Source organism: Suillus clintonianus (genome assembly GCF_016758775.1).
Source record: "Suillus clintonianus strain FC179 chromosome Unknown DEU56scaffold_123, whole genome shotgun sequence".
NCBI lineage: Eukaryota > Fungi > Basidiomycota > Agaricomycetes > Boletales > Suillaceae > Suillus > Suillus clintonianus.
The window spans coordinates 48220-62663 of record NW_024539347.1 but is presented as its reverse complement, the minus strand read 5'-3'; the positions used below and the strand labels follow the sequence as shown (position 1 = coordinate 62663).

The 14444-nt window shown below is 51.4% G+C and overlaps 6 protein-coding genes across 6 annotated transcripts; 4 read left to right on the top strand and 2 right to left on the bottom strand.

Annotated features, from left to right (window-relative positions):
• Positions 1 to 449: 449 nt before the first annotated feature.
• Positions 450 to 2072, top strand: DEU56DRAFT_833776 (uncharacterized protein; the record flags this gene model as incomplete). The annotated part of the gene is made up of 1 exon (XM_041354666.1): positions 450 to 2072. A coding segment is annotated over exon 1 (1584 nt), but the record flags the coding sequence as incomplete, so codon positions are not given.
• A 1753-nt stretch (positions 2073 to 3825) lies between these two features.
• On the top strand, positions 3826 to 4519 carry DEU56DRAFT_927212 (uncharacterized protein; the record flags this gene model as incomplete). Its single annotated transcript, XM_041358602.1, has 1 exon — positions 3826 to 4519. A coding segment is annotated over exon 1 (615 nt), but the record flags the coding sequence as incomplete, so codon positions are not given.
• A 484-nt stretch (positions 4520 to 5003) lies between these two features.
• DEU56DRAFT_746478 (uncharacterized protein) lies at positions 5004 to 5486 on the top strand (the record flags this gene model as incomplete). The annotated part of the gene is made up of 1 exon (XM_041349203.1): positions 5004 to 5486. One exon carries the CDS (start codon positions 5004 to 5006, stop codon positions 5484 to 5486), a length of 483 nt encoding a protein of 160 aa, XP_041202969.1.
• A 1802-nt stretch (positions 5487 to 7288) lies between these two features.
• DEU56DRAFT_746537 (uncharacterized protein) lies at positions 7289 to 8623 on the top strand (the record flags this gene model as incomplete). Its single annotated transcript, XM_041349208.1, has 1 exon — positions 7289 to 8623. The coding sequence occupies one exon, from the start codon at positions 7289 to 7291 to the stop codon at positions 8621 to 8623; it is 1335 nt and encodes a 444-aa protein (XP_041202968.1).
• Positions 8624 to 9565: 942 nt separating this feature from the next.
• On the bottom strand, positions 9566 to 10423 carry DEU56DRAFT_720206 (UbiA prenyltransferase family; the record flags this gene model as incomplete). Its single annotated transcript, XM_041347676.1, has 3 exons — positions 9566 to 9816; positions 9872 to 10256; positions 10316 to 10423. Coding segments are annotated over 3 exons (744 nt in total), but the record flags the coding sequence as incomplete, so codon positions are not given.
• Positions 10424 to 10808: 385 nt separating this feature from the next.
• Positions 10809 to 14121, bottom strand: DEU56DRAFT_833766 (uncharacterized protein). The gene is made up of 11 exons (XM_041354665.1): positions 14094 to 14121; positions 13963 to 14046; positions 13819 to 13902; positions 13700 to 13766; positions 13521 to 13651; positions 13018 to 13469; positions 12348 to 12934; positions 12143 to 12258; positions 11942 to 12082; positions 11674 to 11891; positions 10809 to 11617 (listed from the first exon to the last, which is right to left on the bottom strand). Exons 1-11 carry the CDS (start codon positions 14097 to 14099, stop codon positions 10999 to 11001), a joined length of 2505 nt encoding a protein of 834 aa, XP_041202966.1. The 5' UTR covers positions 14100 to 14121; the 3' UTR covers positions 10809 to 10998.
• Between the last annotated feature and the right edge of the window lie 323 nt (positions 14122 to 14444).

Here is a 14444-nt window from a genome sequence, read left to right as displayed (position 1 = left end):
ATGTCGCAAATCTCGAAACTTCTTGGCCCTGGTCAGGGCAGGGACGTCGAGATAGTACTGGTGCAACTACGATCTATCATAGATGTCCCTACCGACAACAGCCTCCCCGTCAATATCTATCACTCATCCGTTCGTGACTATTTTTCCCACCGCTCAAACTGCAGCCTCCGTCAAGTCAACCATATCACATCACCACACTCCCTACTCGCTCTCTCCTCTTTCCGCTTGATGATGCGAGACCTTCCAGATCGCACGACCCTCCTGGATGCGCTGTCAGAATTGAAGAAGCAGAACCAAGCTACGCAACCGCGGGACCCCCAGAATTTGAAACACTCACTATCCTTCATCGTCCAGCCACCGGAGCCACTGCAAGTTCTTACAGGTCTGTTGTGGCTTCGGGGACATCGCGGTTCAGAGTTGCGATTCTGGCTAGAGACCCTGGATGGGCACGCCTGGCTGCAGACTCAAGGAGGGAAAAATTGGATGCTGACAGAAGGAGGGAGGGACTGGCTACAGACCCAGGGGGGGAAGGATTGGTTGCAGACCCCGGGTGGGCTAGAATGGCTGCAGTCCCCAGCCATGGAAGCCTGGCTGCGGACTCAGGGTGGGCTAGACTGGCTACGGACTCAGGGTGGACGAGAATGGCTGCAGACCAAGTGCGGGCGAGAGTGGCTGCAGACCACGAACGTGTTACACTGGCTGAATACTCTGGGTGGACTGGAGTGGCTACAGACGCTGGACGTGCGGGAGTGGCTGCTAACCAGGCGCGGGGAACTTTGGCTAGAGATGCGGGACTCGTGGGAGTGGTTGGGGACCCCGGGCGGGCGAGATTGGCTGGAGACCTCGGACGGGCAAAGCTGGCTCGGGAACGGTAGAGACTGGCTGAAGACCATGGCTGGGCGAACCTGGCTACTAACCGCGGACTGGTTACAGACTGCTAGCGGGCACGATTGGCTGCAGACCCCGGATGGGCAAGCCTGGCTGCAGATCCCGGATGGGCAAGCCTGGCTGCGGAGCTCAACCATCCAAGTCGGGCCACGGCCCCTAGGTGTGCCCCGACAGACCCCACATGTGAACTGGGCGCAGACCCTACGTATGAACTGGCCGCAGACCCCAGGTGGGCGAGTCTGGCTGGGAACCTGGGGTGGGCGAGCCTGGTTGTGCAGACCTGACGGGGAAGCCTGGCTGCAGACCCAGGGCGGACGAGACTGGCTGAACACCCCGGGTGGGCGAGACTGGCAGAGACTATTCAATATGGAGTCAGATATTCTGAAGACCACAGTTAAGTTCGGCTCGCTGCAGGACATAAAATTCCTCCTACAGAGCATGGATAGCCAAGAGTCGCTGAACCCGAGCGGGAGCGACTGGCTGCGGACCCAGGACGGACTAGACTGGCTGCAGACGCCGGGCGGGAGTAATTGGCTGCAGACCACGAACGGGGAAGAGTGGCTGCAGACCCAGGACGGGCGAGATTGGTTGCAGACTGTGGGCGGGAGAGACTGGCTGCAGACCCTAAATGGGCGTGCCTGGATGACATCTTCGGACGGGCGTGCCTGGCTACAGACCTCGGGCGGGCGAGAGTGGCTGCATACCGCTGGCGGGTACGCCTGGATGCGGTCCCCGGGTGGACGAGGTTGGCTGCAAACTCCAGGTGTGCAAGAGTGGCTGCAGACCCCGGGCGGGCGGCATTGGTTGCGCACCCTGCCATACTCACCCCTATCCCCCCGCCTTCTGCTATCCCCCGTACCGTTTGTGTTGACCCCACAGCCATCCCCACAACCACGCCCAAACAAGGAAGACCAGCTACAGACCTCAGACGAAGGAGCCTGGCTGAAGGTCCCAGGTAGCCTACGCTGGCTGCAGACCGTTGATGGGCGAGAATGGATGCAGTATCGTGGAGGGTGGGACTGGCTGCAGACCCGCAGTGGGAGAAATTGGCTGCAGGACACAGGCGGTCAAGACTGGCTGCAGACCTCTGGCGGGCAAGACTGGTTGCAGACCCAGGGTGGGCAAAACTGGCTACAGACCCACGGTCGAGATTGGCTGCAGACCCAGGGTGGTCAGGACTGGCTGCAAACGCCACATGGTCAAGCATGGCGTTTGACAACTGTCTGGGTGATAGTGGAAGAATTTTCGAGCACATTGGAAGCAATCAGGGAGTACACAATCGCCCCAGAATTGTCTCTGCAGCCAGCCTTCCAAGTAATCCAGCAGTTCAAGTCCCTGCCTGATTTCCTGATGTTTCCGGCATTCCTGGCGTTAAGGCACCAAGATCATTCTACCTCTGCACTACCGCAAAGTCGTTTTTCACTAAACATGGAGATCATACATGCTATGAAGGCTTTTTCGAGCTTCGCATACGAAGCACGCGCTCGCAGTCGAACAGCTTCCGGCGCCCTCAATTATGCATGTCAACACTGGGCCATCCATCTCTCGCGAGCTCCGAATTCATGGGACAAGACGCTCGCCCATTTGTTTAAGTCTTTCTGGAACCATCATCTCCCCTCCTGGCTCGAAAGACAGTGGTGTTTGAAGGATCTGCAGTCTTGCCTTGCTATTTTATCCGAAGGCCAGAAACTTGCGATGGTGTGTACACGCGTCCAATGTTTGGTAGACCACAACCTGACCGTACACGTAGGAACATCTTCTCCAGGCTCCAGGGGCATCTCAGTCACGAGTCTGAAATTGTCGATCTCAAGATGCGACATGTCACGCTGTCCTGCCGTTGTACACATATATTTCTTTTACGAGTTGCTCAAGCATCTACGGCACGCCATACGAAATTACATTATTTATATTGCTGGCACATTCGAGCAATGATGTACTTAGTCTCCTCTAGTCGAATTATTCCTTCTATGTAAAATACCTAAACAACCCTCGCGACACAGCGAACTCATGTACAACGAATATACCACAGATTGCGTAGGCTACTAGGAGGTGTAAGTCCACTGATGGCACCAATGGATTGTGTATACTTGAATGAATTTATCTTCGTGTGCGCTGTACGGATTCTTAAATTACCATATTGTCCTCGCAAATTTCAGCACGTTGATCTTCCACAGACCTTAGCTAGTCATCAACTCATTGACGAGATCTAGGATACTTGGTATCACGATCTATAGTACCCCGGATGCAATGGGGGAACAATTTGATTACTATCTGAAAGGATCAAAGCACAGAAGAGAGAGAGGGGTAAATTCCATAACGATTTTTTCCTCCGGAAACCCTCTCACAAGCCCTCTGAAATATACGTACGTCGGCAGATGACTCTAAAACTCCAGGCGCTTGGACACGAGTTGACGAAGTGACTAACCATGGAATGACACAGTGCATTGTAAGTCATGTTCAAGTTCGCTTTTTCGTACTTGTCCTGTTGCTAGTCGCCATACAGACTCAACCCAGAAACGATTCCGAAGTGCAGCGCATTCTCAACTGGTTGATAAGCACGTCCACAAGGCAGCGGCAAGTCAGAATCAGATGGATTAAGGGATGAGACGTCCGGGAGCAGGAGGGTTTGTCGAACCTTGAAAACGCATTCAATAAATTATAAGGGATTGAGCTATAGCTGGTAGGAAAATGTTAGTGGCCTATAAGACAACAAGCGACACTGAAAGCATCAACATCCAAATCAATTAATTGCTTGTATCGCTTGTGCAAAGTCAAAAATGACTGCCAGAGTCCGTGGCCATGACGTAACAAGGCAATACTACCATGCAAATACAGGAATGTTGTCTTCTAAGCGAGTCCGAGGCACGAGGACGAGCGTAGAATGTTGTCTATGTGGCAGATGTCCTTTTTGGGACATCTCTTCTTTGCTTCGTACTACTACTACTTGCAGACTCTCTGACTCTTAGTCGTATTACTCGAACTTTCGCCTCTATCAGACGACAACGCAATTAACAAAATGCCTCGTCTACAAAGTGATCCGAACTTAAGTATCTGCCCAGACTACGCAGACGAAGCTTTCGCCGACACGAGGCTACAACTCACCAATGAGAACATAAACGAACAGCAAGCCATCGCAATTCTTAGGAACATATGGCAAGCCGACAACAACATCGCTAAAGCTCAATGGGAGAGACAAGTAGACGAAGATAGAGAGCGAGATGAGCACATGGAAAGGCTCAACGACGAGGAACGTGAAAGGCGAGAACACGATCGCATGGAAGAAGACGAAGCCACACAGAAAGAAGATAAGAAGAAGAACAAGTTCAAGTATACTTCTATCCCACAACGTGACGTACCCACAGAGCCCGTCATCATCCCATCTTCTTATGCTACCCGCAAACTCGACAAAGGCGACTATGTCGAATTATGGTACTTCACCAACGCAGGTCTGGACGACGCAAAACTCAAGACCTCGGTCAATGACGACGCCATGATCATGGCAACGTTGGCAGGTGGTGAGACAGCTTGGGTAGCAGCAGCGTCAATGCGAAACGCCAGTACTGTCGTCGACGACCAGAATCTTCCCTTCGAGGACTTCTGCCAAGCCTGCCCCCGCATCATCACAGCCATGGAACAGGCAGCTTGGCCAGCCGACCGGATCAAGATGATGGCCATATTCTGGCGGAACTTACAAGTGCATGAGTACCGCTCGATGAGAGATCCCTTAGCCCAAACAGCGCTGCTTGTTTATCAAGCAGAGCAACGGAAACTATGGCATATAGCAGTCAAGTCAGCAGCAGGGGCCTACGATCTATCACGCATCAATGAGACTTTGTTAGAACGTACGCGGACTAACGTCTACCTCGAAGAGCGTAAGAGACAGGACAATCAACGGGACTACAAGGTTAGTTTCCAATCATCATACTCGAATTACCGAGCATACACTAACGATGTGTTTACTTCCCTTTTCTATAAACACCAACATCGAACGCATTCGTTTTTCAACGTTGCCTCACGATACACGCCACACGCTACATCATGCCACATGCCACACCATGCCACACCGCTACACATGACAATCACGTCACCAGCTAGATCAGCAGATCAATGCCCTCATGACTGGGAGCCAATCCTCCAATCAGAGTCACAGGAACAAGGAGAACTGGCGCTCATCACGAGACTCGCGTAGACGATCCGCATCACCTAGAACAGGGAGGGACGCTCGCCAACACTCAACGTCCCCAAGAACAGGCAGGAATGCACGCCGTCCCTCATCTCCCGACCCGAACAAGCGTTCGCGGCAGGATTTTCGAAGCAGCGCAAGTGGAAGCTCCCTATCCGCTTGCGCAGTGTGTTTGGGAAGGCATCCCCACCGAATCGTCGAATGCAAAGCGACCAAGACTTGGGACAATGCAGCCGATACTATCTGCACCCGAGTCAGCAAGGTCCTCACCATGCGGGATGGTCGCCCAATATGCAGCGACTGGCAAAGAGTCGCCGGGTGCAGCGACACCACGCACGACAAACGACACTTCTGTTCTGGATGTGCTGCCTCCTCTCACGGAGTGCAGACGTGCGCTCGAGCGCAGAAAGCTTAAAGCTCTCACGCCGTACGACGCTGACGCTTGGGAGACGTATCTTACACAAGCAGGACTCGTTGAGAGATATGCGCACATACCCCCAGGTCTTCGCGAGGGTTTTAATCTTAATTTTCCCGTTATTACAGTCACGCAAACGCCCCCAAACAAAGACTCAATTGTTGTCTATACAAATGAATTCCAATCCATTGTCAAATCAGAAATTCAAAAAGAAAGATATATTGGTCCCTGTACAGCCGCTGGTATCGAAAGCCTCATCGGCCCGTTTCAATCTTCCCCTTTATCCATCATCCCGAAACCAGGACGACCAGGACGCTTTCGCGTTATCCAAGACTATTCCTTTCCTCACTCGCGCACCATTAAGTTCCCAAACGATTCCATTAATTCACAAATCAATGCGGATGAGTTCCCCAGTACTTGGGGAACATTCCACACCATCGCGCTTCTCATCAGTCGTTTACCTCCCGGATCACAGATCGCCACGAGGGACGTTTCAGAAGCTTACCGAACAATCCCCTTACATCACTCACAATGGCCAGGTGCAGTGGTACGTATTGCCGACGATCGCTTCTGCATCGACACGTGTACTTGTTTCGGGGTGTCCCCTTCCGCGGGGGCATATGGTTCCCTCGCAGATGCAGGGCTCGATATTTTTAGATCGGTCGGCATTGGACCCACGTCACGCTGGGTCGACGACCACCTCTTTTTCCGGATACGAAAGGAACATCTCGAAGAGTACAACAAACGCCGTCAACAGTGGCACAAGAGTATTATCGAGGAGGGCGAGCATCAGGATGGGGGTAGGATATGGTTTGGAGGGCACATTTTTGACGATGGCACCACAGAAGAGTTTGATGAAGACTGTAGATTCCCGCTGGTCGACTTTTCGAGCGCTTCACCACGTTCGCACGAAGATTCCCTTTTTACATTCAATTTTGATGACATCGATCGTATATCTCGCGTCACGCGAACTCCTTGGGAGCTTCAAAAGGATTCTCCTTTTGCGTACTGCAATCCATACATTGGACTCGCTTGGGATCTCGCGAACGGTATGGTATATCTTGAACACGAGAAGAAGACTAAGTATCTACGCGCAGTGGAAGAATGGCGGCAACGCGCTACGCATGTGCTTACTGATGTACAGAAGCTGCACGGCAAGCTTCTGCATGTGTCATTGGTACTACCACGAGGACGAGCATACCTCACGAAACTTGAGGTTATGCTGCGGATTTGTCACACGCACCCCTTCTTACCACATCGTCCGGCTAAAGGTCTCGCGGAGGACCTTAAATGGTGGACCGACGTCTTGCAGAATGCCTTCGTCGGACGCCGTATCCCAGCACCAGTTACCCTATTCAACCCAAAGGCGTATTCCGATGCAAGTTCCGGAGTTGGTATCGCGATCATCATTGGTGAAAGGTGGAGAGCATGGAAGCTGTACCCAGGTTGGACGACCCTTGACGGCCAGAGAGATATCGGATGGGCAGAAGCCGTCGGTTTCGAGCTTCTCGTTCGATACGTTATCGCCTTGGATCGACCAGAACGACACTACAGCCTATATGGTGACAACCAGGGAGTCATTGAGGGTTGGAAGAACGGACGCAGTTGCAATACCGCCGTCAACGAGGTTTTCCGGCGGATATTCGGAGTCCTACAAGACCTACCATCTACATACTCTTTCCACCCAACATATATCGCCAGCGACTTCAATCCAGCCGACCCTCCCTCCCGGGGAATCTATGGAGACCCTAAGCTCCTCCTCGCACCCATCCCTATCCCCCTCCCATTGCGCTCCTTCATTTATGACCCCTTCGAGTCAGCGTGACGAAGTGCAGCCAGCGTTAGCTCCCTCCTACCTGCTTTCCACCATCCCAACCAGTGCGCAGATAGCAAGTCCTCCTCCAGCTAACGAAAACACAGCTCAACGGGCATCAGACCATAGAACCAAACACCGTTTCACAGCTCCACTCACCGTCACACCCTCGCTATCAAAACCAGCGCCGTACAAGGAAGGCTTAGTCCCCGCTACATCGGTACTGCGTCCTCATTGCCTAGCCAGGGATCGGCTCAAACTGTGGCGCCCAGTTGAAAGCAGATCATTAAGAAACGCTGACGGGAAGATTCTCGCAATAACGGACGAAGACTTACAACGCGTCCTCACAGTGATGAATTCAGCGTGGACGCAGAGCACGAGAGAATCGTATGGTGCCGGGTTATTGGTTTATCACGTCTTCTGTGACACGAGAAGCGTCCCAGAACTTCAAAGGTGTCCTGCAGACACACTCACAATCCTCGCTTTCGTTGCGAGCTGTGCCGGAGCTTACGCAGGACGAACCTTGGCGAATTATGTGTTTGCTATCCGCGCATGGCATGTCCTTCATGGACATACGTGGGCCATTCAACAACACCAATTAAAGTCCGCATTGGACGGTGCAGCAATTCAGGCCCCCCCAGACTCCAAGCGCGCTAAGAGAGAACCCTTTACAATCAATTCCATTATCCAAATCAGAGCGCATCTAGACCTCCACGCACCTCTTGATACAGCGGTATTCGCATGCCTAACTAGCGCCTTTTACTCTCTCGCTCGGCTCGGAGAACTAACTGTCAAATCCATCAAGATTTTCACGCCTCAGGAGCACGTGAAACGAGCAGACGTTAGAATGGATTGCGAAGATCGAAATGGGTTACGGGTCTCGAAGATCCACGTACCACGTACGAAGACGTCAACTACAGGTGAAGATATCTATTGGGCACGACAGTCAGACAGCACAGATCCAGAAGCAGCTCTAATCCAACACTTCACAATCAATGAGCCCTTACCCAATGATCACCTCTTCACGTGGAGACACCCCAAAGGCCCGCGTCCCTTAACGCGAGGCGCGTTCTTAAAAAGGATCGCTAGCATCGCGAAACAAGGAGGATGTCCTGACCTCAAAGGACACGGTATTCGCATTGGGGGGACGTTAGAGTACTTGCTCCGCGGAATTCCATTCGACGTCGTCAAGTCTATGGGAAGGTGGTCGAGTGAAGCTTTCACCATCTACCTGCGTGATCACGCCCTCATCATGGCCCCATACCTGCAAGATACTCCCATCATTGAACCCTTCACGCGATACACCATGCCAGTGATGCGCTAAATCAATGGTATGTCTCACCCCGCTCCTTATAAATAGGGAGTCCAAGCTGCGCCTGACGCGTCGCTGGGCTCCTTAGAATTTTCGGGAATCACGGCTCATCTCGATTTATTAGGTCCGGGGCGATGTTTCTGGCCGAAAGCCCCTACGGGGCTTTGCCCAAATACCTACATGCAACATTCATTTCGTATTCGTAGTTCAGATTGTATTTATTACGAATCAATCTGATATATTCTTCTCTGACCACAAAAGTTAGTCAGAACACATAGATTGTCTTCTAAGCGAGTCCGAGGCACGAGGACGAGCGTAGAATGTTGTCTATGTGGCAGATGTCCTTTTTGGGACATCTCTTCTTTGCTTCGTACTACTACTACTTGCAGACTCTCTGACTCTTAGTCGTATTACTCGAACTTTCGCCCCCGCCCACCGCACCCTTTTAGCAGCATGCGTCTCGCAAGAATCCACTCTATAAAACGCAAATTCTCTTAAAAGTTTACAATTTAAGACAACCACACACCATTATAACTAATATTTCAATTTTGCTCGACGCATCCCTCACGAACATAATATATCTATCATGACCCCGAGCGCTTGCTGCTTTTGCCCAGCCCGCCCTCACGGCTCATCTCGATTTATTAGGTCCGGGGCGATGTTTCTGGCCGAAAGCCCCTACGGGGCTTTGCCCAAATACCTACATGCAACATTCATTTCGTATTCGTAGTTCAGATTGTATTTATTACGAATCAATCTGATATATTCTTCTCTGACCACAAAAGTTAGTCAGAACACATAGATGTGCATTAGCTGACAGGAGATGAACACCGATGAGTCATATCTACGATAAATAACAAACGTTAGGACATGAACAAAGTAATCAAGGATACGAACGTTTTGACCGATCACGGATCTCGTCGCGGAAGAAAAAGAAGCGAAGTCCAACCCTGGCAGAACCGATAGAAACAAAGAAAATGCTACAGAGAGGCTCCACAGTGAGGCAAGTCCAAAGGAAAGCAGCGGAAGTGCACAAAGCATATAGATACGAGACCCTTCGGGCGCTATAATCGGCAGAGTTCGTCTTCCTGACTTGCGATCACCGTCGGTATTCGCCAAATCGTGTGCATGGACTGTCAGAAGTATGACAAGCGCGGTGCAGGAAATTGCTTTTACGCTCGTTCCGTCAAGCGAAGATCCCCCCGCTAAAATATAAGTGTGGTCAACGAAATATTATCCTGAGAGGCAGAGTCTACTTACACAGAGTCAACGAACAACCGACTCCACCAGTCACAAAAGCCGCTACATTGCGTAAATTTCTGAAAATGGGATGGTGGCTGAGTCGAAGATCGTCGTACAAGATCATGACCACAATAGACGCCGCACTACTTATCAACGCGTTGAAACTGAAAAGGGATGAAAGACCCAAGCATAAAAATAGGAGTCCCCAGCGCAAGGAACGAGCATCCTCGACGCTAATGCGACCAGACGGCAAAGGACGCCATGGTTTATTCACGACATCTTCCTGAGCGGAGTAGGATTGGTTAGAGACGTTGAACTGCAAGAGATGGAACCAGAGCCAGCACAGAGTGCGACACACGGCTAGCGGGGTATGACGAGGAGATGCTATGATTGCAGTTACCATCTGCAACAGAAAAACCAGCGCCGCGCACTAATAATTATTACAGGAATTTGTCACTATACCACTGGGAAAATGAATGTCTTGAAATCAGATCTCGTGAAAAGCCAAGCAGTCTTGAAGTGGTGCAACGCCCTGTGCAAGGTGCTCGCTGCGAGGCTCAACATGAGTATTGAAGGTTCTGTTGTCGCTCTTTTGTGTGCAAGAACCATTCCGGTAAAATACTTGTCGGCTCGCGGCGAACAGTCGTTCGATCATTCTGTTAAAATATTTGTCGGTTCGCAGTCGTATCATTTCGGAGTATGCTCAGCGTCCGTGGATTTGTAGGCTTGCCTGTAAGCTTTTAATTGGCGTACCAGGACTCGACAACGAAAGACAACGGTCCATTATGACGGACATTTTGGAAATCTGACATAGAATGGGAATGGGATAATTGTGATACGGCCGGGTGCACACTACTAGTGGCGTATTGATCTTAGCGTATCATATGTACAACCTCTGCGAAAAGATTCATCAGCTCCAAATCCATGAACGATTTAAATTCACGAAGCGTCACCGGGTAAAAGTTCTAAGACCACTTGAAGACCACACAACCCACCCAACATGATCCAATGCAGAGCAATACATAGAATAATGCTACAGGTATAGTGTATGATCCACAGATGCATAGTACGGAAAGCAATGCTAATGACCATGCGAATATAAAGTGTAAGTATGTATGTAATAGCACGACCCTCACGCGCACACCTCACGCGCTCGCAGCAATCACAGGCGGAAGCTCCATTGCCCTTCCTTGCCCTTGCGGACCCGGTTTCTTCTTACCTCCTCCCGCTATACCTAGAGCGCCCCCACCGCCTGACCCACCCACTCCATTAACGACGCCGCCACCACCTCCAGCCCCACCAACATCCCTTCCATCCATCCCAAGCCCATTGAACGCACGCATCGGCTCCACTGGAACGGCATCCGACATATCGGGCACAGACATCGGCACTGGCTCCTTCGCTTTGTTCTTCTTCTTGATAGCCCCTGCAGCAGCGCCTGTCTTGAGTACCTGACCCAAGGGCCCGAGCTTCGCCTGTGCAGGCGCGGGTGCATCGTCTGGGATCGTGATGAGGCGTGTGAACTCGCCCGACGAACTTGGTGCATAGGGTAATGGCAGAACGCCAGCATGAGGAAGCATGCCAAATTGAGGGCCAGGCAGGAGATAAGGGAATGCTGGGAGAGAGCCGGGAGGTGCGAGTGCTGCAAGCCGCTCCTGAAAGTAGGGTCGCAGCAACCCGATCTGATCTCCCACGTTCTTGCTTGTGATAGGAAGTAGTGAAGGCGGTGGTGGATATGGTGGTGGTGGTTCCGTGGGTTTTGCTCTGAGAGCGAGATATAATTAGGCGTCAAATCGGGAGATTGGATGAACAAGACGTACTCGATTGCAGCCCCTGCTGTTCCCCGTGACTTCCCTTTGAGTAGCTTCTTTGGGATAGTGAGACTCGATAGCCCCAATTCCGCAGCAATGCCGAGCTCCCGTAAGCCGAGAAAGTCGTCACCGAGTGAGTCAGAAAAGCCACCCATGACAAATGCACTCTCGTCCTCTTCGTCGTCCTCACCAAAGAGCGCATCGTCATCGAGAACTTCCACTTGTGTCTGTACATAAGGTGAGTACATGAGAAGATGGTTAATAGTAAAGGACCAACAGCTTCGCGATACGCGCCAACAAGCTTCTTTTCGAGGTCAACAAGGCGCGAACCGTGCCGGACGACATCGTCCTTGATGTACCGCTCAAGATCCTGAATCCTCGTGACTCCACTCTCGAAGAGTGTATGCAGGATGATTTCCTATACCACACCACTAGGTGAGCACCAGGTCAAAAAGAGCAGGAAAGGGGTGAGATGCACCTCTGGCGTCATGCTCTTCGTATACTTGTCGCACATAAATCGTAGCGTTCGACCAACATTGAGGAGATACTCAGACGTTACGCCCACCATCACATCCAGTGCAGAGCTTGATGTCCCTGGACATACGGTGAAAGTAAGCACGCGAATCTCTAACCGCCTATCACGCCAAACAACATGATGACGTCGAAAGGAGTATAGAACGTACCTTGAAATCCTTCATGTTCTAACACCTTTTGATTCATCCATTTGAGACATTCGTCCGCATTCTTCTCGCCCACTTCTAGTTCCATCGGTCCCTTCACCTGTCTAAGGCCAGCATATCTCGCTCGCCACGGCCGCTCATCTATAACCTCATCGACCATGCCTTCTTCCCCCATATCTGGCGGCTCATCCCCCATTCCACCCTCTTCTGTATTCAGGTTGAGCGCGGCGAACTTTGCGTGTGTGCGTCGGACCCGCTTGAGAGTTTTTATGTTTGTGTTCATGAGACTGAGGAGGGTGTTGGGCGCGGCAGTATCTCTGTCCTTGTATTTCGCAATGAACTGAGGGCGGAGTTTCCGTCGCTTGCGGGGCCTTGCGAATTGTGATGATGAGGAGGGTATGGGCTGGGGTTGCGGATAGAGGGTCGATGCAGCGAAAGGCTGAGGAAGGGCTGGAAGTCCATTGGCGAGAAATGAGTCAGACTGAACAGAGGACCACCAGGTCGAGTTCGGGTCGTCCGCCGTGGGAATGGGCACAAAGGGAGTAGGTGTTAGACGTACGCGTTTACGAGGACGATAAGATGAACCATTCCTACATCGAATAAGCGAAGAGGTACCGCAGTCAGTGTTTGCCGATCGATATAGAGAGGATGTATTGGTAAAGGTGAGGCTCACAACTTGCGTTTCTCCCCCGAGTCATTATCTATTGACATTAACGCTTCGTCTGCTTCGCTGTCGTAATCGTTGGTAGACACAGATGAACTGTATCCATTCGGGATGCTTGATGGTCCAGCTTCTGACTCAAGTGCACGGAACGCGGCCATACCATGTGGCGTACGCTCAAGTGCAGGAGATTCGGCGAACGGGAGATCCATGCGCTGCTTTGGGGTTATGGGGACTTGTGTTGCAGGAAATGACGGAGATCGTGTGTGTGCGTATGCCGTGCCATTAATCTTGGGCCGTGCCACCGCGTTAGGTCTCATTGGGACGGGAGAAGCAGAATGTGATGGCTGGGACAGGGCAGCAGGTAAGGGAGGGTCTATTCGTTCCTTGCGGTCAGTGATGTTCTTGAGTAGTCTATCGGCTTTCTTCTTGAGGCGCATTGCGCATTGGCGGAGGGGGTGGTCCTGCGCGGCACAGTGGGCCTCACCACGCGTTTTCACGACGGTGATACATACCTCAGTCGCATTGTAGGTGAAACAGTTTGACCATATCAGATCTAGATCATCTGCAAACTCGCGCTTGGACTTGTACTGCTTTGATTTGACTTTCTTGAGCATTGTTTGAAGGTCCATGGGGTTTACGATCACTGGATAGTGTGAGACGAGACATGGTGAGATGGGATGTGTGGACGAACCATCGTAGTAGTCGGGAACATCGGATTTTGCAACTGGCTTAAGGAATGCCTCTGCGTCGTGATTATCCTGTGTATGATGTCAGCGGGGTAAGATAGCGTTGATCCGCATGCACACACACCATAGTGACTGTACGCAGATCATGAAGAAGTCCCTCAAGGGAGTCATAAAACGGTTCGGATACCTTGGCATCGTAGCTTTGGCGCTAGAACAAATTATATAGATTATTTCTGGTTTGGGTACAGCACGGAACAAGGAGACTCACGCGTGCGTCCTTGACAGCACTCAGAAGTAGCCTAAGGTCAGGCGAGGGCTTAACCTGGCTCTCTGTGAGAGTCCTGAGGAGATTCTGCATGCTGTGAGTGGTCTGTGCGCGGATGGGTTGACAAAGCTTACATTCATCCTCTGGTCGCGCCGGCTGGCGTTAACGGCCCAACGGACTAGCGGGACAACTGCCTTGTTCAGTCGGAGTTTAAATGTGTATGGAAGTTTCCGAGGACAATAAGCGCTCTAATGGAAATTCATTATGGAATCGATGAAGTATTGCCTCGGGCAGCAGCAAGCTAGTGTTGCTTATTCTTTGTGGAAGCAAGCAATTTGCACTTCCAGCGTACGTGCGGCGACGCAAAAGACAAGTGATCAAACCGAACACTTGCAGAACAGTTTCTAGCCTACCGAGAAATACAAGTGCACTAGGGGACTCAGTCGACCTCATGCGGCAGTTGGAATACAAATAAAAATACGGGG